The 22,668-nt window shown below is 43.1% G+C and overlaps 1 protein-coding gene across 1 annotated transcript in view; it reads right to left on the reverse strand.

Annotated features, from left to right (window-relative positions):
• Positions 1–31: 31 nt before the first annotated feature.
• Positions 32–22,668, reverse strand: part of phlpp1 (PH domain and leucine rich repeat protein phosphatase 1) — a 53,631-nt gene continuing 30,994 nt past the window's right edge. The window contains exons 2-17 of the mRNA XM_034703051.1: positions 16,704–16,900; positions 15,558–15,683; positions 14,569–14,717; positions 10,776–10,922; positions 9,555–9,782; positions 7,979–8,181; positions 7,596–7,656; positions 6,904–6,999; positions 6,131–6,286; positions 5,606–5,806; positions 4,852–5,014; positions 4,602–4,732; positions 3,863–3,973; positions 3,176–3,370; positions 2,841–3,069; positions 32–2,749 (exon numbers count right to left, since the gene is read on the reverse strand). Coding sequence (XP_034558942.1) covers positions 1,424–2,749; positions 2,841–3,069; positions 3,176–3,370; positions 3,863–3,973; positions 4,602–4,732; positions 4,852–5,014; positions 5,606–5,806; positions 6,131–6,286; positions 6,904–6,999; positions 7,596–7,656; positions 7,979–8,181; positions 9,555–9,782; positions 10,776–10,922; positions 14,569–14,717; positions 15,558–15,683; positions 16,704–16,900 — 3,719 coding nt within the window. The 3' untranslated portion in view covers positions 32–1,423. The remainder of the gene's footprint in view (positions 2,750–2,840; positions 3,070–3,175; positions 3,371–3,862; positions 3,974–4,601; positions 4,733–4,851; positions 5,015–5,605; positions 5,807–6,130; positions 6,287–6,903; positions 7,000–7,595; positions 7,657–7,978; positions 8,182–9,554; positions 9,783–10,775; positions 10,923–14,568; positions 14,718–15,557; positions 15,684–16,703; positions 16,901–22,668) is intronic.

The following is a 22,668-nucleotide window of genomic DNA, read 5'->3' on the forward strand; positions in this document are numbered from 1 at the left end:
ATTATTCAAATCAGATCCCAGACAGCAAGACTTGTATTCACAAATTTAAAATTTATTATACCAAAGACAGGAACATCTGTGTTGTCTCTTTTCCATGTGGATATATTTGTTTGTATTACTGAACTTGACACAGTCATGCCGGTGATAACAGTTACTGCAGGAGGGAGGTGGGAATAATATTTAGTGTCAGTGTTTATGTTTGTGTGTTTGTTTGTCTGTCTGTCTGCGTGTATCTGTGTGTGTGTGTGTGTGTGTGTGTGTGTGCATGCAAAGATCTGCCTGTTAGTGTTCATAAGATACAGTGATGACTACAGGACATCACAATCAAACAAAGTGGAGCAAACCATAGCAACTTTGTGTACTACTATTGCATGGAATGTTGGGTATTCTGACCTGCAATTGCACATATACATTTGTATGTTTGTGTGTGTGTGTATGTGTGTGTGTGGTGTGTGTGTGTGTGTGTGTGTGTGTGTGTGTGTGTCTGGGGAATTTGTGGGTCTACTTTGAAAGATAAAAGGGAAAAGGGGGGGTGACACCTCCATAACAGCAAACTCTCAGTGAACCAAACATCCTCTTCACCATTAAAACCTTCACCGACATACAGGTATGCAGTTCCTTTAAAAGCATCAGTATACAACATTTCTCTTATTTACAATCATTGGGAAAAATCACCATTTCTCTCAGAGAAGATTAGTAAAAGTGACTGAGTCACCATAAAGAGTATGCAACTCCTAGGAGTTAGTATTCAAAATTTCTACAAAAAATTTCTATGCCATTTTACAGGCCAAGAGCCATGATTTACTGAAGAAATACAGTATTTAAGTGCCCTATCTACAACAGTTAAGTGTGGTATTACTGGTGTACCATTCAACATAGTTCACTGATAATAAAAAGATTATGTGTCTCTGTTTTTAAAAAGTTCTTTCAGCAACTTCACTGCTTTCACATTAAAAGATATGGTAAGTTTTTACAAAACAAACAAACAAACCATGGAAATGTTATCCATATTTAACAAGTGTTGTGGCGAGCTAATGCTATTGCAAAGAGACGAGTGTTGATTACATACTCAGCTGGTTTTTCTAATGTAAAAACAACTGTCCGAAGTCTGTGAAAAGGGCACAGCCGTGGAGCTGCATCCACAGGGTTCAGTTTCATTAAAGGGCTCATTTGCTTGTTTCATTCTAAGGGTTGTTGGGTAAAAACGAGTGGAGCAGGTTACAGTGCATGATTCTTTAAAGATGAGGCTGTAGTAGAGTGACGGAGGCTGTTAAGAAAAAGTATGATCAAACTTCTTCATGTGCGTTTTTACAGCCTCCTGAGGAAACTCATTTGTGTGTGACCGCTGAAGGAAATCCATTTTGGGCTCCTGTGCATGCTGCAGCTAGGAGGGAGATGAGGCTGTAGATGGTGGTGGTGTCGTTCAGAGAGGGGTGTCGTAGTAGTCAGTGGGCTGATCGCTCCCGGGCGGCTTCTGCTGTTTCTGCTGATGCTGCTTCATGATTTCCTTCACTTCCTCCTCCAGCTCAGGCGGGATGATGAACTGGTCGTCCGGGTCGGGCTGGGCTGGAGCTGTGAAGTAGCCGCCGGACTTCTTAGATGGAGCGTCTGCAGCCACCTCAATAAGATTGTGACTTTTTTCCTGTTGTGCCACTGACCCATTAGGCCTCCTTTTGCCGTTTAACTTTCCTCCTTCCCCTCCTCCAGCGCCGACCCCCTGCCACGATTCGTCTCTCTCCAGCCCGTTCTCGGCCTCGCCCAGGCTCATGTCAACACCCTCCTCCAGGGGCTCTGGTGTGCATGGTGGTGGAGGAGGAGGTGGAGGAAGAGTGAGCAGGTTACGCTCCTGACAGGAGGAGGAGGGTAATGAAGTCTGGGTGGGAGAGGAGGAGGAAGAGGACTCTGCTTTGAGGCAGTGGACATCTGCCTCCACTTCAACGCGGCTCCCGTTAGAGAAAACCCCAGCGATAGGCTCCTCATCCTCGCTGTCAAGTCCGTTGTCAGACAAGGCGCTGGAGAAGGTGGCACTGGAGAGCTGCCTCTGGAAGGAGCCAGCCAAGCAGGCAGGATGTACGGCACAGCAGCTGCGGGCGGAAGGCAGTTCTGCACCGGGGAACAGGTACTGGCAGGGCTGGGTGTTTACGGGGACCTGTTGGTGTTGTAGGGACATCGAGTGAGCCTGGTGGTGCAGGTGAAGGTGAGGATGGTGGGGCTGCTCATGCAGCAGCACCAAGGAGCTCTGTGGTGGTTCATCAGACGAGGCAGTGGAGCCCACCTCGCTGCTCATCTCACTGGTGCTGATCTCGCTGCTGATTTCACTGCAGGAGGATGGTGGCACAGGCAGGGAGCCATCTGAGGGCCGCTCCTTGATGGCGGAGGATGATGGTGGGTAGGAGCCCAATCCGGGGCTGGGAGGAGGCTGGGGAGGCTCTGAGCAGCAGCAGGAGCAGCAGTCTTCACTCACGCTGAGCTGGACCACGACAGCGCTGAGGCTGTCTGTGCAGCCGTAGCCCTGCGCCAAGGTGCACAGCTTCTTAGCAGCAGCCAGGCCGTCTGGGACGTTTCTTACAGCCTCCACAGCCTCTGTGGGAGACACGACATCCCAAAGGCCCCGGCTACCCAAGATGAAAAACTCATCCTGGGGGGTAAGAGTGACTGTCTGCACGTATGGACAAGGGATGACTGATGGGTAGAGAAAGGAGTAACCCATGATTCTTGTAGAATCGGTCACACCATTCACCTTGTTGTCCTGTGGAATAAGACATAAACATCAATGCACATCTTGTATATCAGTAAGATATTAGTTTCAGCATGCTGTGAATGCTTTGAAGGATCTCTACCTCGGTTATTATAGCTCTGTGCTGCCTGATCCTGCGGTACTCCTCCTCCAGCCCCACATTTTGCAGCAGTGACAGCGACAAAGGCTTCCCATCCCGGCACAAGATAGCCTGGCACTTGCCCACATTAGCAGCTGTGAGGGTGAAGCAGCCGCCAGGGTCAGTGGGGTCATGGCGGATGTGACACAGAGCAGCTGAGCCACCCAGTTTCTGCCCTGCGGTCCCCAGTTTTCTATGGTGGGAAAGAAAGAGGGGACAGAATGATTGTTAAAGAATTCCTATTATCAGTCCATCAATTATGCAGATTTGAAGTGATGCATGTGGAGCCTCCGTTGTACCTTTGCATGACAAGGAAGGTGTTGGTCATGTAGTCCTCCTCGCTCTTGGTCTTGTGGATTTCTTCAGCCAACACATCATTCATCGTGCACTGCAACAGGTAGGGCACTTCAACGTTCCTGTCTCCATCAAACACGCCGTACAGAGCCTCACGACTCCCGCAGAAACTGTTAACTGACAGAGCTGCAACACACAGTCTGCAGGGAAAACAATAGGAAGCAAACTGTCAGTGCTGTGCTGTGAGAAGACAAAAGCTCTCTGTTAGGGCTTCAAAGACATTTAACTCCTCTGTTCTCATATTGATCATTCTACTCCACACACTAATAACCATGGAGATAATGCCTTCTGTGATTCATTTGACTGTGCAGCAGAATCTGCGTCATCAAAGCAGACTGGATGATTGAACATCGCCTGGAAATGTGGAAAGAAGATGTGCAATCTGCTCGTGAACATGCACATTAAAGAGTTGAAATGGTAATTGAGCTCACACTGAGATGTTTTGGCATGTGAGTACACATGATTCATGTTTTCAATAAGCGCTGCCCCAATGTTTGCTTCATTGCAGTCATCTGGCTTCAACAATGTGTCTTCTCAAGAGGTTTGAATTAGTGAGGCCTCACTGGACGAGTGTGGTGGTGGGTGTTTTTTTTTTTCCTTTTTTTTTTCATCATTGACTGAATTGAACTTACTTGTTTTTGACGCCCGAGGCCTCTGTGTAACCATGACTCCACACAGCAGGCCCACCAGATGCCTCATTGGAGAAGGTTGGAGGCGGATCAATACGGAAGCAGCGAATATTACTGAAAAACAAGAAACAAGAAACAAGAAACATATGAGAATGACTGGATTAAGATACATGACCAGAGCTGCTGTAGTGGCAGTATACAAAGGTTAGTTGGTTGATTTACAATTGAAGCAGTATGTAATGACAAAAACAAAAATCAGCTTGATAACTACTACAGAACTTAAGTTATATTTATTGGTTTTATTCTGGGAGCTCTCTGCCCTTCCATGCGTCTACATGGAATGCCAAAGTCTGAGATAGGGAGAGCACACCGCCCCTGTGCCAAGGCAGGGAGAGCATCAGCAAATATCCCCAAGGTACAGAACAGAGCAGGCATCAGTGACAATACATATGACACTGGTATAATCAGACACAGCATAAAAGGAGGTGCTGGGTTGGAGGTGGGTTGCAAGGTTTGCATGGGGGAGCAGCAAGAGAAGGCAGGCTTAAGTAGTTTAAATAGAGGGCCCATTTTGCTGATGTACTTTGGGCCGAGCTTGACTTCGCGGCCTGCCTGAACTAATGCTATGCTCCATTTTTGTAAAAGGGACCATAAAACAGTCCCCGTATAAAATGTAGGTTATGTTCAGACCCTGCATCAGAGTTATACTGTATCTATAGGCGATAGAGAAATATTGACATACTTGAGTTGTTCGAGCGTCTTGTGGTCCAGATTCAGACGTGGGTTTCCGGTCAGATCCAGTTCCTGAAGCTTGGGAGGCAGATTCTCTGGCAGTGTGATCTCACTCAGTTCATTACAGCTCAGATCCACACACTGACAAAGGAGAGGCAGAGATGTGAGTACAAACAAACCTGGTTATGAGATCAGGGGGGCTCATACCTATACTGTAAATAGACATACGCTGAGATGTGCTGCTGCTACTACTGTCTTACTTTCATCTCCATCAGCTGCATGACCTCAGGAAAGACCTCGATGGAGTTGGAGTGGGCGATGAGCGTGTGCATTCGCCGGCAATTCATGATGGTGGTGGGCACAGTCTTCAGCATGTTTCCGCTCAGGTCCACCTCCTCCAGCTCCTCCAGCTTGGCCATTTTACTGAAGAGTAAGGAGAGAGCGTTGGGTGATTTTAGAATGTATTGATTTATGGATCAGTAGGAAAGACAGGAAATTTATCAAGGACACATTTCATGCATCAACAAAAATGTTGGACATGCTTTTAATTGAATCTTGATTTGTCTAGTGGAGATTGCGTTTTTTTCATTTATTGCAAATGTATAGTGTAAATTAATTATATTCAAACAATCTATTATACCATAAAGGCAGATATTTTTCAGGGTTTTTTGGCTTATTTGAATGAGTAGGCCAATAAACATAGAAATGGCAAAGTTATTTAAGGCTATTCAGACATGTCATAAAAAAATGTGAGCCCATAAAAAATTTAACCAAACTTGAGGGATCCTCAACAGCCATAATTGATTAAAACACATAAATATCAGCTTGTATTTTTTCATAAAATGGTTTAATCCCTGGAATATATTAATCAGTATCAGCCTCGGAAATTCAATTATGCCATGTTTTGGTTCAAATGATTAACAGATAAGTAGATAATTAAATGACCATTAAATCCAGTCCTAATTGTGTAGTGAGAGGAGCAGCTGACACTTTGAATGAATGTGCAATTCTCACCTGGCTGGAAAGGTCTGGAGATGGTTGTACGCCATGTGCAAAACACGTAGGTGCGTGTGGCCGGTTAGCATTGGCACACACTTATCTGTGAGCCTGTTATTGGTCAAGTAGAGCTCCTGCAGGATGCTGTGGCTCTCCTCTGATAGGCTGGATGGTGGCAGGTGCTCCAGTTTGTTGGCTGATGCATTAACACACCGTAAACTGAAAATGAATAAAAAAAGTTTAAATACATTACTGTACTTCAAATAGGAGTATTGAAAAGAGATGCGCTGCTTTCATCGCAAACTGCTACATGAATTACTGATTTTCTGACCCCCATTAAACCTGCCTCCCTCTCCTACCCTTGTCCTGGTTGGTTGTCATCATTACCCTTGAATATCTTTTCCTCAATTACAATCCTGTTTCTAATTTCCATCCTCCATCTTCAAACGCTCTGATTTTCCTAACATCTAATCTGTCTGTCAGATGTCTGCCACATTATCTCATAAAAACAACAAATCACTTCCAGCTGGTGATTGATGCTACCTGTCAGATTTGAGGAACAGGTTGCAGGGTAGCTCCACCAGTTGATTGTGTTGTACGTCCAGAACCTCCAGCAGAGGGCGCTCCACTCTTTCAGGCAGCTTCTGCAGCTGGTTGTGTCCTGCACTCAGCTTCCTCAGACTGTTGCTGCATAACAACCTGCGGCAGAAGGACAATTACAGATACCTGGGTCAGAACTGAAGGGTAAATGGAGACGTTGATGTTCCTACAGAGGTGTACAATAGTACAGATGTATGATTACATAGATTATTAGGTAAAAGTGGTGAGATAGGTGGTCGTAAATACTGACTTAGATTACACTTTAATACACGTGAAGAACTAATTGTATGAGTCTAAAATAATGATGGAAAGTGAGGATGTGAAAAACAGAAAATAGCAGCGCCTCTAGTGGAGCCTACAGCTGGAATTCATCATCCTGACACTTAATGGGTAAAAAACACATCTGCACACAATGAGGAGAACAGTAGAGAGGAATAGAGGTGGAGAAAAATAAAGTAAGAGAAGAAGAGGGAGGAGGTTTTGACAGAGCGGGTGTGAGACAGAGAAAGCAGGACGAAGAAGCAGCATCCGAACTGACCTTCTAAGAGGCTATATAAAGAGGAAGAGAATGGACGAAAGCCACAGAGGTTACAGGCTATCTGTGTGATTTATGAGGCTCTATGGGGGATAGATGACTGGCTGGCAAAGGGCAGGGAGAATAATGCAGCACTGTAGTCCATTTACAGACTTAGGGACACATCCGCTGAGAGACTCACCGTGCAGGGAGCTCGGTGAGAATGTTGTGGCTCACGTCCAGAACTTCCAGTTTCTTCGCTTCGCACAGCCAGTCAGGCAAGGACTCCATATGGTTCCTACAGGAGCAGAAAGGAGGATGATAAATTGTGTGCACTTTGTAAAGCGAGATATCCAACATGGAATATAAAATGTCCTGGGATGTGTCTGAATACCCAACAGTCCTGCTCTGAAAAAAATAGAGGGCAGTAACTTCAGATGTACCCGAAAACTGTTTTATATCCTGAAATATTTTAAGTGTACGATACTTTTATCAGGTAATTGAAATCTCAGCTGTGTTGTGTTGGAAAAATAGTTCAAAAGATCAAGGAAACAAAAACTTTTTTTGAATATATTCAGCCCAAAACAGATAAAAAATCCCTCAGGATATTTTTATAGATCACAAAAAGCTAGCTACAGTAGCTTATCTGTCACCACCTTTGATAGTCAGAGGTGAAAGGTCAAGCTTAAGGGATGACAGCCCAACTCAGACATTTCCACACACTTTCAAAGATTTGCTTGCAAGGTACTTGGCTCTGCGGTTGGAAGAACTTTGCATACATTTTCTACTTTGTGGGGCAGAGAGGAAGTGCAGGAAACAAACGTAATACAGTTTCCAATTAAAGCTGTGTTGCTTTTTTTTCTCTGTGTAAGTGGGTGCATGGATTTTTCTAACCTTGAGATGTCCATGTAGCTCAGATTGGAGGGCACAGGAGTGACATCAAGTTGTCGTATCTCTGTGGAGAGAAATCCAAACACATTAACCTACAGCAAGGACAGACACGCTCTATTACAAACGCAGGTAGATGGGAAATCGAGGGAAGCGGCGGAGGTGGGGGTGGAGGGGGATGAGATGACAAGTTAAAGAGGTATGATTGAAAAGGGACAATCAGACTGCGGCACTGATGAGAAAAATGGATGCTTGTAGAGAGAGGGAAGTGTAACAACACAGGACAAGAAAAGAGTGACGACTGTGAGGTATGGCCTGGTGAAAAAGATGTCAGAAGAAGGAAGGGAATCTGTCTCATTTGACCACACTGTTGCTGTTTCCAAACCCACCGTTGTTGGAGGCGTAGATGCCTTTGAGAAAGCACCCCTTGGCCTTGAGGCCGGCGATGTGGTTCCTCTCACAGTGCAGCACCTCCAGTCTGGGGAATACCGAGGCGTCTAGCTCCGTCAGCCTGTTATCCCTCACATCCAGCTGGGTCACGTGCCGCAGCAGGTCAGGCTCATCTGGCACCATGCTGGAGATCTTATTCAACCTGACAGGGGGGGAGCAGGGGGGAAGGCAAAGGTTCAGCTCCAATTGGATAAGGTTGAACTGCACAGGCTGTGGCCTTTCTTGTAAAGCAGGGAACACGCCTCAGGTGAGGGCTGATATATTGTGCAGCTTCTTGCTGCATTGTGCACACCATGAATGGGAAAGTGAGCTGTGAATCTGTTGCACTTGGAGGAACTTCTGTGTCACCTAGTGATGATATCTTAATTGACGCAGCATTGGATTCATTATTTAATCCTTAGAAATGTTCTAGCAGGTGTTTTTTATATAGGGAAAGTAAAGGTTCTGCCAGTCACATGGGTGCTTTGTTTGTCTTGATTGACAGGCATCTGACAGAAACAATGTTGGGGTGCAAAGAGAAGTTCTTGATAAGGTCAGCAAGATATTTTTGATTTGATTTTTTGAGTAGTACTTTTTTGATGATCAGTATTTCTAAGCAGTATTGTTGGTTTGCTTTAAAAACAGATTTCATGTTTTGTCTGATGAACAGTCCAAATTATAGGGAACAATTTAGGATACAAAAAATAAAGAAAATTGAAAAGGAAGGCGGATAATTAGTTTTTTTAGATTAATAGTTTCCCGTGCAGTTAATCCATTAATACCCTGGTTCAATCGCTTAATTAATCTGCCTTAAATCTGATAAAATATCAGCAGCAGTTGCAGGTAAAGTGACGGATAATCTTGTGTATTCTGCATCTGAAAACTTTGAGAACAACATCTTAATCTTTATCTAATACTCACATCTTTGTGCTCAAAACATTATTCACTTAAAACATGCTTTTTTGCTTGTGTCATTTTTGCCCCCTGGAAACTTACTTTGAGCATTTGCCACTATATATTTACTTATTTATTTATACACCACAAACTCATAATAATAATAATTAATATTCATCTTTTTTATATCAGCAAATCAGTCCTCAAATTTTCTAGAAATGAATCAAGAGCTGCAATGTGGCAGAAGAATAGGAACACGTCTTCATTAAAGACACACAGTGATCTTTGCTCAAACAGGTGAGAGCTGGAAAATGCATTTACTGACCTTGCCTAAGCACAGTCAGAAGGAGTGAAGTATTAACTGGGAAAATAGTGCAAGTCACTGCAGCTCTGTGCTTTAGCAAACAGTGGTTAGACACCTGATGGAGCCACGACAGGCAAATGATTTCCTGAATGCGTGCTGTCCAGCTGTCTGTCTGTGCTTTGGTTTCCTCTTTGTGTTTTTGCTTCTATCATTAGCAAGATAACATGTGTCAGGGAGTGCATTGTGCAAGCATGACTAAGGACTTCTAGTGATGCTTTTTCTCAACCATAACCCCATCATAATCTTACATTTGTAAGATCCTGTGCATATAGCCGTACCTTAGATCGATGTGTTTAACTCTTAGCAGTCTGAAATTCTGCAGGGTGAGCGTGTCTAGGTTGTTTCCAGCCATGCACAGCTTCTCCATGGTGGTCAGCTGCTCCAGCACCTGGGGCACGTGGCTGAACTGGTTGAATGAAAGGCCTAGGTAACTCAGCCTCTGGAGAGAACCCAGCTCATTAGGCAGCTCAGCTAGACTGTTGCCGTCCAACAGGAATGTCTGCAAGCTGAGAGGAAGACATGAGATTAAACTATTGACACCATGCAGGAAACAAGGTGATAAGCAGATCTGCATTTAATCCAAGACTTCTCTTATATTGCACAGGTAGTGTGACTCTGGATCAATGACATTGTGACTACTGACACTTGTCCATCATAGCCACACTTGTTGTCCAGCAGATGGCAGCAGCAGCATAAATGCCCTACTGGACAACTTGAGGAATTTACAGGCATACCAGATCATTCCTGCAGATTAAAGTCTCATCTAGCCCTGTTTCAAGCTGCATACCTGAATGTCCAGTTTCAAATAAGATCTAAAGCACATGTACTCACCAAATGTCAACTATGACCCAGCTACAAAATGGCTCCTACAACCTTTGCATTCTCTACAGACATGGTAGGCTGAATTTGATGTAATAATGCATGGATTATCATGTTAAGGACCCTTTACATTCAAATATTTTAACAAGAATTGCAGACATGAATTTAAATAGTGAGTAAGAGAGCTTTTCCACAGGCATGGGGGCTGATCCTGGAGCTATACCAAAAAATAAAGCAATCTGGGAATTCCCACAAGAGTGAAAAATGTTCTCTGGCCGGCAATACCAGATTTCTTTTACCCCCTGAAATGTGGGCCTAGAAATAAAAAAAACAAATAGCTGTGCTTTGATCTTTGACAACAACTCTGAACCAAATGACATAACTCAGTTTGAATTGTAACATAATTTAGTTGTTCTTCAAAGAGACGTCAGTTAATTAATGAAATTAGAGGTCTGAAGACGATTTTTGTTGTCATGCTCGTGTACAAAAAATATCAGAGATGATTATGAAAACTGTGATTTCCACAACAAGGGAGCTTATGACGTACTGAGGTAAATAGATGGAGAATACATAACGTTTTTAAACAGCCTAGTAAACAAAGAATATATTCAAGGGTTAAGAAATATTGCTTGATTCATGTACATTTCAGCGTCAAAAATCTTCTGTATCCTGTTACTCACTTGGTCATGGCTCCCACAGAGCTGGGGACTGAAGCTAGGTAGTTACAGCTGAGGTTGACCTCAGTCAGCGTGGTGATGTCACTGATAGCCATGGGGAACTGACCTAGGTGATTGTTGGACAAGTTGAGGCTCCGCAGACGAGAAAATCTGCAAATAGAGCAGCAAAGTGAATTGATGAGAAGTTGGGAAAGGATGGAGGAGTGGGTAGAGGAGAGAGCAGAGCGACTGATTGGAGATGTTGTATCTTGTCAACATGAATATTTTAAGAGTAGAAGATATTCATAAATATATTAATGAATATATTTGCAGGCAATGTAGCAAAGTATAGCTTTCAGAGAATTTGTTTAAGTGCAAAACCACACTTTTAGATCTAACACAGCCGTAAACAAAGCCTGCCTTAATACCAGGACTAAACCTACACATGTGATTGTTGAGCAAACAAGTGCAGCACTGACGTCTGTGTTGTTCATTCAAACAACAGTGACCGGTGGTATTTGGCAAAGTGTTATATGGCAGACCGGTGACCTTCAGAGGGGTTAGCCCCTCAAGGGGGGCGGAAGGGGGGGCAAGGGAACAGGCGTTATAAAAGACCCTCTCTGTCTTTATTTATCCATTCAGTCACATACACAAACACATGCAACCCCTCTGTCACCTATCACCTATCACATGCACACAGAGGGCAGATATGGCATACTGGAGATGGGCAGTGTGCCATGTTAGCACCGCAGGCTAAAGTAGCTGCTTAAAATGGCCCGACTTGATTTTCCTCCTTATGTACACACACACATGTGTTACCCTCACATGCACACAGTGTGTCGTGGTGATGGATAAAAAGGCAGCAGACATGTCAGGGCTATTGATTAGGATGGCTAAGTAATTCCAGCTGAGGGTGACTCCAGGCAGAGTGTATGTGAGGTTTTGTGTGTGTGTGTGTGTGTGTGTGTGTGTGTGTGTGTGTGTGTGTGTGTGTGTGTGTGTGTGTGTGTGTGTGTGTGTGTGTATGTGTGTGTGCGTGCGTGTGTGAGGAGGAGGAGGGGGGCTTTGTGTGGGAAAATGTCATTCCAACCATTAAATCAACCTCTGCAATCTGCTGAGTAATGCTCATACCCCCTCCTCAGTGGCTCAACTTCTCTGTGTCATGCTGTCCCATCATGTCATTTACACAGTCCATTTTATACTTTTAACCTTGTGTATCCAAACCTGAACTAAAATATTTTTTTTAAACAATGAAAATGAAAAGGTCTCTTAAAAAACAAAACAATTCCAAAGATAATATAGGCATCTTTAACTAATTATGTCTAGCTAGCTAGCTGGCTGTTAGCTGCTAGCTACCAAACAACAAATGAAAGACAGACTCAGTTAGTGAACATAATGGAGCTACTTTCACAATAAAGACGAAAAAGTCACCAAAACAGCCAAAAGAACAGTAACCATTAGTCAGGTGAACAAATAAAAGACTGACAATGACAGTTGATGATGTTGTGTGTTTGTTAGATGAGTCAATTGTTTGCTAACACATTCACATGCTAATGCTCTGGTGTTGTGCTAATGAACAAACGATGTGAATGCAGCTTTATGGTTGCTAACTCTCTGTAAACTACCAGCCCAATACCAAAGAGCACACAGAGAGGTTAAGCAATTATCATGAGAACACAGAGGAGCCATTTGGGAAGCTAAAAATCCTGGATATTTTTATTTCATGAGGTGAACAGACCCATAACTCTAAATAAGTCATTGCAAAAGTTGTTCTGTGTTTACTGGATGAGTAAATAAGTAAATGCGTGCTAAAAAATTAACTGTATCACCTTAATTAGGAGAGTTTATGCATACATTACAGTTTTAGCTTCTTCTGGTTCACCAAAGTGGCTAAATAAACACCTTAATTAGGCTTATTCAACTTTATCCTTTTCTTTTGTTCTTAAACACTGTGTAGTGTTTCTGCTATTCTGTCAATATTTCCACCCCTTTCTTTCAAACTCCTTTCCCACCTTTCTATTACTTTCATGTCCTTCATAACTTACTAAGCGCTTGTAAACATATGTAAATAAACAGGCCAAAGGTTCAACTGTATGCATGAAACATTAAATGTCTCCCACAGTGAGCGGTGACCTCTGTCTCATAAGACAGATGCATGCTGGGAAGAAAGTCCCATGCCAGAGGATAGAGCTAGTATCCCGGACAACTGATTATGCATATCTGATTGGCAAATCACCCAACAGTTAGTATTTGGCCAGAGAGAAGAAAGAGAGAGAGCGTTTGAGAGAGAGAGAGGGGAGAGGCATGTGGCAGGTTCACACATTCCAGTCCTCTTGGAAAAATACAAAGCACCCTGACCCCATGTTATATGTCAGAGAACGCCAGTGTTTATACTGCAACAAAAACAGACTCTCACACAACTGTCCACATCAAAACACATACACCCACATCCACAGAGCCTGCGCACAGAGTATTATTGTTCACTACTCCAGCTCTATGACTACAGTCTCTCAGGGGAGATGTGAGTACACAAGAAACTCTGCTACACGTTTCTGTCAAAACGCCTCTATTTTCAGCAAACTATTCATCTCTTTCTCATTACTGACCTCTTTTTCTCTCATGCTGGGTCAAATGCGGATGAGCCTACTTAGGTTTGGCAGAGCTAAATGGATGTTATCTCGCTTGACCAGCAGGGGAGCTGTGCATCACACACTTACATTTGAAAAGAGGTATTTCCCCTGAACTGTTGTCATTTAAACTCCAGCTTTCATTCCCAAGGATAAGAAAGACATATACACAGATCTATAATAGGACAATATAAAATCCTGACCTCTTACTTGTTCATAATTCTCTCTCAGAAAGACACACAAATATGCAAGACTGTACATGCACAAACAAATACACATTCCAGTCAGTGTAGTCATCTTAAAAAAAGAAAAAGAAGGAATGCCATACTGTATCAAGACTTTGTAAGCGCTGACCCTAAATCTGTAGCCTGCAGCGCTTTCTCTGTTGAATATGAGCAGGCAACTCTCTCTCTCACACAAACTCAGACGCTCTACTCTGCAGACATTAGAAGCGCATACCAACGCATCATACTTGCACAATTCTCTCATATAAATGGTTAAAATCATCAAGCAATAATCTTCAGAAAGAATGGCTGTGACAGGAGTACGCCAGCACCACTGTGTATATAAATGAAAATACATGTGAATACTCATACAAAAAGGGAACAAACACACACACACACACATACAGGAACACACACACATACGTCTTGGCTGTGGGCTTTAATCTGGGAGCATGATAAGCATGCAGCAGATGGTGCCCACAGAGAGAGAGAGTGAGGGAGGCCAGGCACATTAAAAGCTTCCCTGCAGACATATCTACCCTTCTGGGCTCTGGGCTCGTTTGGCCTGGCCTGGTGCAGCGCAGCCCTGGCTAGCCTCTTTGGTCTCTGTGTGTTGATGGCCTCAGTCCTAGACTGCTCAGGTCGATTGCTTGCAAATTGCCGGCGAAATCTAAAGCTGTCCAAAGCGGCCAGCCATGACCTGCTGTGTCCAGTGAAGCCTCACTGTGTAAGTGTCTCGTCTCTGCCCTCCTTGTACAACAGCTCCTGTTGTGCCCAAATTATGCTAAGCTTTGCTAAAACCTCCTCAAGCCTCAGCTTGCCCGAATGAGCCCTTTCAAACTGTCCTGAATTGTCTCTTCGTCTCTTCAAGCCCGTCCACCCCTGCATAATCTGTCACTTCCTCCTCCCCCCTCCTTATAGTTTATCTTCAGGTGTGTTTACTGTAGATTTACAGTGCCATTGTACCTCTGCAGCTGCTGCAGCCGCTGGTCTGCAGGCAGGAAGTTGTGTTTGAGGTTGAGGTGGGTGAGGTCCTGGCTGTAGAAGAGGTTGGGGGGAAGTTGCTCCAGACTGCAGCAGGACAGATCCACAGAGTTGATTCTCTGGGACACCATCTGAAGGAGCAAAAGAGTGGAGAGGATACAGTTAGAGAGAAAAACGTGGAGTTTAATAGGATTATCTCTACGGCACATGACTGTACTGGTTTTCTGTGGGTGTGTGTAGCCTGATGCTAGCTGGTCAAATGTCATTCAGTGGCCAATCTTCTTAGGATTAAGGAGTAGTCAAGGGAAAGTCCTACAGGTTAGTGACTTAACATCTCACGTTACATCATTGTGTAATAGAGTTAACTGCAGGTGTGTAGAGCAGTTAACACTGCAGTGATTTGCAAGTCAAATTTACAGACACATACATGCTGGCATCTTAAATGAAATGACAGCATTAACGTCCGTCCTGTCTTTAAAGGGGAAAGTCCACGCTCAAGCTTTTCAGAGCAGAGTTAGCTGGAGGCTCAGCGGTCGTTGCTGCAGCACGTGCTGCTTCTATCCAGGCTTCTATTCTGAGTGGCCCTCTGGGTGCGGGTGACATGCATGTCCCTGTTAATATTTAGAAAAGAGGTTTTCTGGCTATGGCCTACTTGAGTTCAAATGAGAGAAGAGGAGAGGGGGAGTGATGAGTGGTGTTTATATGTGTGAGTGCACCCAGACACACTTACATGGCTATATACTACAGAGTGGACAGCAGTGAAAAACGTGCCGTTTTCAATCCACTCTGCTCATACAGGCTGTAGTGGGCACAGAGCCATACTTTCATACTTAAACTAGCAGTCAGGCATGTTCTGATATACAATGCTGCTGACCCATAAATGACGCCTGGGAGCATATGTTAACTCTCCCTTTGTTCCTTTTACTCTCTTGCACACACATGCAAATGCAAACACACACACACAGTCATACCTTTGCAGCATGTCGATGCCAGCGCAGGTGCTCCGTGAAGCTGTCAAAGCTGACGTAGTAGGTTTGACTCTGAGGCCCCGCTGAGCTGAAGGCCAAGCAGTGATTGTGCTTCTTCACCTCCTCCACCTGCAGCAAGACACACACACACACAGGAGCGATGTTACTGTCTGAGGTACTGACATGTCTGACCTCCCTCTGAATATAAACAATATAAAACCCCCATGCCTGTGGAGTAAGAGTTAGAAAATAAAGAAAACACAGGGGGAGCTTACAGATGAATGTCTCAATAAATTGAAAGCAAATTTCATCCACTAAAAGGACAATAAATAATCTTTATTTCTTCTGCTTTAAGATGCCTGATGGCTGCAGGGTAGACAAATGTATCCAACCAGAGGCAAACTCATGACAATATGTGCAAGGCTTGCATGATCATGTAATGAACATGTGTGTAGCAGAAATGAGTACATCCGTATGTGAAAATGCTTTTTAGACACGCAGTTATACACATTCAAGCACATGTTCTCTGTGAATGAATTGCTCACTAGTTATGCTACATGAATAGACTTTTGGCACACAATCTCACCTCACACAGGCACATGCAGAGGCAGTGTGTGCATGAATGGTTGACTAGAGGTCATGTGTTGTGTGTGAAATGTTTATAAAATGGGTGTGGTGGGGTATGGGGTGTCCTTTGTGTCGAGCTTTTCAGGAGAGTCCTTAGAGCTTGTTGAGTGGCCTTGCAGGAACACAAATCCATGAAGCAGTGAAAGGATAAAGGTCATATTCCTTAGCATTAGAGCACCTCTTGACACTGAGCTAAAAACAGAAGAAAACATCCCTGCAGATTACTGAAAACTATTAAAAACCTGGAGTGCACTGTTTCTCTTTCACCTTGCACTAATATGAACAAAGCAGGAAGTGAAGCTGGGTGTCTCTTTAAAGGACAAACAGTAGTTGAAGGTGAAGTGTCATTGAGGACAAACTTCACCGCACAGGGAGGCTTATTAATGATTTTATCAGGCTACATTATGAGTTTATGATCCAAAGTATATATTGCATAACACCATAAAAGAACAGGAAGAGAGAAGAAAAAAAAACAATCCCATGATGTCAGTCGTGCTCTACTGTGCTGTGTGTTACACCTACTTTTCCTCCAATGAGAGGCAGGATGTGCATCTTCCCAGTCTGGCTCTCCTTCACAGAGGAGACGATGAGGCAGGTGCCGCACAGGATGACCTGCCGTCTGGTCCAGCGGTTGACCGGTAGCTGGAGCTTCCCTTTCCGAACGTTGTATGTCCCTGACAGCTGCACCCGCTCAGAGCTCTCGATGCTTTGGGGCTTCCCTGGAGCAAAGACAGAGATGTTGTCATTAGCACTGATGCTTTAACCTAAACACAGGTGTGAAATTAAAAGTTAGGTTTTTTATTTTAAGGCTGAGAGACTTCAGCTCTGCTGTCATAGCTACACTGTACTTAAATAATGATCTCTGGCATGCTGATGTCCAGCAAATTTGCTGTTTATCATGTTCACTATCTGAGCTTAGCAAGCTATCATGCAGATGAGGCTTTTTGGGCATGCCATCAGCTCTACAGGTACTTGGTGATGAACACATGCGTTGAATGAATCCAAAATGTATGCTTATGGTAGCACTGGTTAAAATGTGGATGGGCCGCCAAAGTTAGAAAAAAAATTAAGTTACAAAAAGGTCCATAAAATGAGAAATGCCGACATCAGAGCAGCTCTAAACAGAGAATGTCATGCAGATACATCCTCTGGGAACCATGAACTCCTGGAAATAAATGGAGCAAACTTATGCAGCAGAGGCTAAGATCGTTCACTTGATAAGTGAGAATTTGAATCTACTGGTGATACCAGATGGAAACTAATTGGTCCACAATGCACTTTGCTTCATGATCTGGGGATAATGAATGTCTGTCTGTACACAAGGTCCTCACTTTAAATTGTAATATTTCAATCTAGACAGCTATTAGAAAATGTTCACTTCATTAAATACAAATTCCAACATCATAGTAGATGTACAGATAATATAAAAGGATACAATTGTAAGGGTATAATTTGATATAATCATCAGGGAACCATGAATGTCTCCAAAACATATATGGGTATATATCTAATAGAGGGTGAGATCTTCCCTTAAGAGAAAGCTCTGACCCACAGGTGATGCAGGATTTAAACTCATGGCTTTTAAAGACACTCCTTCAAAATCTGGAGATAATGAATGTCTGTACACAAGTTTACTACAATAAATGTTTCAGTCTGCACAGCTGTTAGCATGGTTCAAAACAAATCTCTACAAGTTTGTTACTATGTAAATAATGCCACAAAAAGAAGCAATACACCCACAGTGGTTAGCAGGAGAGCTCCCAACACAATACTATCACAATGTAAGGTTAATGTAAAGATCTTAATACATTTAGCACAGCTGTCAGCCCAGGGCTCCCTTTCTCTGTACATGGAATTGAATAGCCTGGATTTGTATTCACTGTGGCTCTGCATTAATAGAGTCTCAATTTCAATATCAGGTGGACCTCTGATAAATTATGCTCTTACAATTTCTGAGCTGTCTTTATTCGGTTTTCAGTTTCCTCCATGCCCTGTTCCCTTGCTTCACTGCCAGCTTGCCAAACCTGACAGTCAGGCTGCTTATCAGGCGTTGTGTCAGCTAGGCGGACTTATCGTTCTGTCGAAACATCCACCTGCTTTCTGTCTACCTACACCTCCACAAAAACCTCCCCAGGGTTGGAAAGCTCTGTCCTCCCCTTTTTGTTTTTTTCTATCTGTCCAGTTACACGGCTCTCAGTCTCTATAGTTTTAGTTTTTTTTGGCTTGCAGTGGATTTCACGTCAATGTTCTTCAAAGACATTCATGATGTGGTTTAGCAACTTTTCCTTTCCAAGCGACAGATGGCCTCAGAAAGTGTCTCACATCCTGTGGCCTGCTGTAGCCTGGCTGCTGCATACATCTTGTGGCGCATCTTTCACACATACTTAAACTGACTCCAGACTGGAACAGCAGGGAGGTGGAGGTGAGTTAAACAGAGGAAGAAGAAGAAGTCAGTAGGGTAAGCAAGTGCGAACTCGCAAATGCTTCCGTGGCTTTAAATAATTCAGGTCTTTCACATGCCAACTGTAAGTCTAACACAGCGGAGTACTCTGCCGCACGCTCCTCTCATCCAACACACTCAGCAGAGTTTAATAACATTCTGACTCAAGCTGATGCGACCAAACCTGAGGTCATTGCAAGGCATACATGTTTTATTCTGATGCCTGCCACTAACATACACTGAACTGGATTCATCTCTAACAATGGGAAGAGTTTCCAATCAAAGCAGCGGCCATGTTTTAAAAAAAAAAACAAAACACACAAAAAACAGCCACTGAGCGCTGACCTTTCCTCTGTGCTGCAAGCTAATCTTGTGTTCACAGCAGAATCAATAGCCTAGTTTGCAAAAGGATATTTGCTTTGACTAAAAGCTGAGTGTGTAACATAACTCACTGTTGTTAAATGCTGATCATGAGTCATGTTTGACTACAAGGGATAGCTGTCTTTGTGTACTACTACAACACAACAGACACAGACTGAGGAGCACAAACCTCTGAACAGCTGTGCAACTCACAAAGATGAAGCCATGTTATTAACTTAACATCTCAACAGAGAGTGTAATGAAACACAGTAGATTATAAAACCTTCCCAGGAGTGTACATGATATAATCCCTCAGTGTGTTATCATTATGTATTCCATATGAAATCACAAACTCCACAAAACACATGAGAAGTTTTTGCAAAGTACTTCAACACAACTGGATGCCTCCCTGAAAGATGTTTGTCATTGTAAGTGAAGCACTATTAATAGATCTGCCTCGAGGCAATGGCAACTTAAATTTGATCCCACAACAGCAAATGCAGCTCACACTGTGCACAAAGCTTTGAAGCTACCAAAGATATGTCAATGACTTTTTATGCAACATAAGCACATCTCTTTTCAATCATTTCTCTCTGTGCTCTGGCAGTCTGCCTTGACTTCAATGTAATAATCAAAAGCTGGCACTCATGCATTACGGATTAATATGGATAAATATGCTTTAATGAGCCATCAGGAAATGAAAGACGTGTGTAATATTGCAAGTTATTTGTTCTTAAATGTTTAGAAATGTGCTGAAATTCCAGTTTTGCTAATTTCTTAAAATAAGAACCATGTCATTGGTATCTTTTTGTTTTTTGCGTTCAAAACCTCTAAATGTTCCCTTATCTCTCATAGACTCCCTCCCCTCCACTGTTGATATACACTTTCATTTAATTGCACTCTGGAAACAAGTGGAGTGAGGAGGGAGTGATCACTACAGCAGGTTTTATCTCTCTTTAAAGGGTCATCATTACCATCCACTCCACATGAAACACCATTAAAAGAATGCGTATTTGTATTAATACGACGATGTGTACACTTGTTGTGCGGTACAGGTGCCGGCTTGGTTTTAAATGCCAACTTTTTTTGTGGGACACTGTTTGGAGAAAGATGAAACAGAAGAAGAAGAAAGTGGAGACAATTTCCTAAAGGTTGTTTTTTAACAACTTTCGTCTCACTTTCACAGTTTGGACCATCGTTTCTAAAGAGTGTGGCAGCATTTCACGGAGCAGCTTCCTCGCTGATTGAAGGCAGGTCAGCAAAACAAGGCCTTAGAACAAAGTGCAAAGGACAACAACACAATCACAGGGACACAGATAGCTTTACAAGGCAAGGGACGAACAATAACAAGTGTTCACTTTCATTTTAAAACAAGTGGTTAAGATAAGTGAGCTAAACTAAGGACTTAAGACTACTTTAAGAGGTAACAGAGGGAGGAATGATAAGGGAGAAGAGATGAGGAAACTATCGCAGGATTTAATTTTTAAAGAGAAATATCCACCAATGTGTACCTTAAAAACTAACCATACTAACTCAGATTTATTTAAAAACATTGAAAATAACTTGCATCTATTTAGATATCCTGTTAGCTTTAAATATAAATACATGTAGGGAAATGTATTATGCAGAAGAACAGGTACTAAGAAATCCTAAATGCAGCATAGGCCTGCTTATTTTCCTGTGTGATACCTCGCTGGCAAACCAAATAGCAGGACCGAACAGACTGGTAACCCCCTTCCAACCTTGCTGGCTCGCAAAGGTAACCAGCAGGCGCATATTTTTCGTGATCTAGCCCAGGAAGCGGGGTATGTGTTGCATTAGACAAATTATTCACGAGCTTTTAGCCTCAATATGTCACATGGGCATATTCCTACTATTTTTAGGCCTTTTGTTGGAATGTGCTCTCACCCACACAAGCATATGCACAAACACACACACACACAAACACACACACACACACACACACACACACACACACACACACACACACACACACACACACACACACACACACACACAACTCCTACTCCTCCCACTCTTCGCCTTGCTCACATCGACACACACACAAACACGCACTGACATAGTGACAGTGATTAACCATCTCCATATGTGCATCCATCTAATTGCCCCCCATTGAATGTTGATAGACTAAAAACAGCCAGAGATGCTGCAGAGGGAGAACAATACAGACAGACAGATTGAGTGGGCTGCTTTAGTGGTGAGAGAAGTTTGAAAGCCTCTCCTGTATGGATGTCGCCATTTACAACTGTCTCACATGGATGTGGGATGGCTGGATGGAGGCTAGTGCTTCAGTCTGGCCATGGGAATGCACGCTGGAGGAAGCAGGGAGATGGGTGGGACTCCCACGTGAGCTTCCTGTTTACAGGGGTGGGTCGGAGAAAAGCAGGATCTCTCTGTAACAATCCACTTCAGGGAGGAAATTGTAAGAGACAGTAGCTTTATTCCAAATATTCCACGGGGCAGCCTACACCAGACATATTTTAAGCAGCGCTGATGTTAGTCATGGTGGTCATCCCATAATCTAAGGGTGATGGGAATTTAAAAATAATAGACAGGCACTGCAAGGTGGGTGTGTTAGTGTGCAGAAGTCACAGTCTATTCTTGGATCTACTGTATGTAGGAGCCGGAGTACTACAGTGTGAGTGTTTGTGATGGTTACTGGAGATGGCTTCCTTCCTTTTCCCCAAGCTCAGGAAAGGAGTGTTTCCGCTCAACACTAGGCCCCATGTGTGTGCACCCAAACCCACACACACATACACTCAGACACACATCAATACATAAAAGCTGTCATGCTTGATGGTGAAAACTATCTATGCAGAAACGTAAAGGTATAACCAGTGACTCAAATGTAAACAAATTGGAGTACCATCACCTATAAAAAGCTAAAAGCATCTGTGAGGAACTCTCAGTTTGTGTTGATTTTGGCACCATGTGGACAAAGTAATATCTCTTATCTTTTAGCTGATTTTCCTGTTCACGTGTGGGTACTTTTTCAGAGAAAAAAAACAGTCAAGTCTTTTAACAGTCCTTTAACAGTCAAATGTTTCACTGTGAATATTTGCTGTGGAAAGTATGAAAAAGACATTTCTGCAGCATTCTGTTAATGGAGCTCGTCAGACAGCAACCTGCAGCAAAGGTCACTAACAGTAATAATTACAGCCCAGACATAATCAGTCTTGTCACTGGAAGTCTTGTTTACCTTTAAGGCCTGAATTGCTTCTCATGAGTAACAAAAATCTGCCCAAAATTAAGAAAAATGTCAATGTCAACTTGAGATGAGAGTTAAGGTTCTTTAAATAAGTCTGCATTTGAAAATTTAGCAAGTATATTTTTGATAAGACACTTTTACAAGACAAAATTTGCTTAGTTTTGAGTTTTTGCTGTGAATGTGCAACCAGCACAGGCATGTAGACGTTTACCTGCAAGGAGGACTGAAGGCTGGCGGTGCTAGCTCTGCTAGTGTTACCCACACTTTGCAAACCAATTTCACATCATCTACCAGCAGACTCTATGATCCTGTGTTTAGCCATGTTAAATAAACTGTGGTCCATTTGACTGTTTTTATGTAACTCTAACGAAAGTTCAGACAAGAAGACTATGAAAGCGATCACAGCAGTTGTTAAACTCTCCTCTCCCTCGTTCAATAGCTGACCCGCTTCCAGCTGC

Source organism: Notolabrus celidotus, chromosome 15, assembly GCF_009762535.1.
Source record: "Notolabrus celidotus isolate fNotCel1 chromosome 15, fNotCel1.pri, whole genome shotgun sequence".
Taxonomy (NCBI): Eukaryota; Metazoa; Chordata; class Actinopteri; order Labriformes; family Labridae; genus Notolabrus; species Notolabrus celidotus.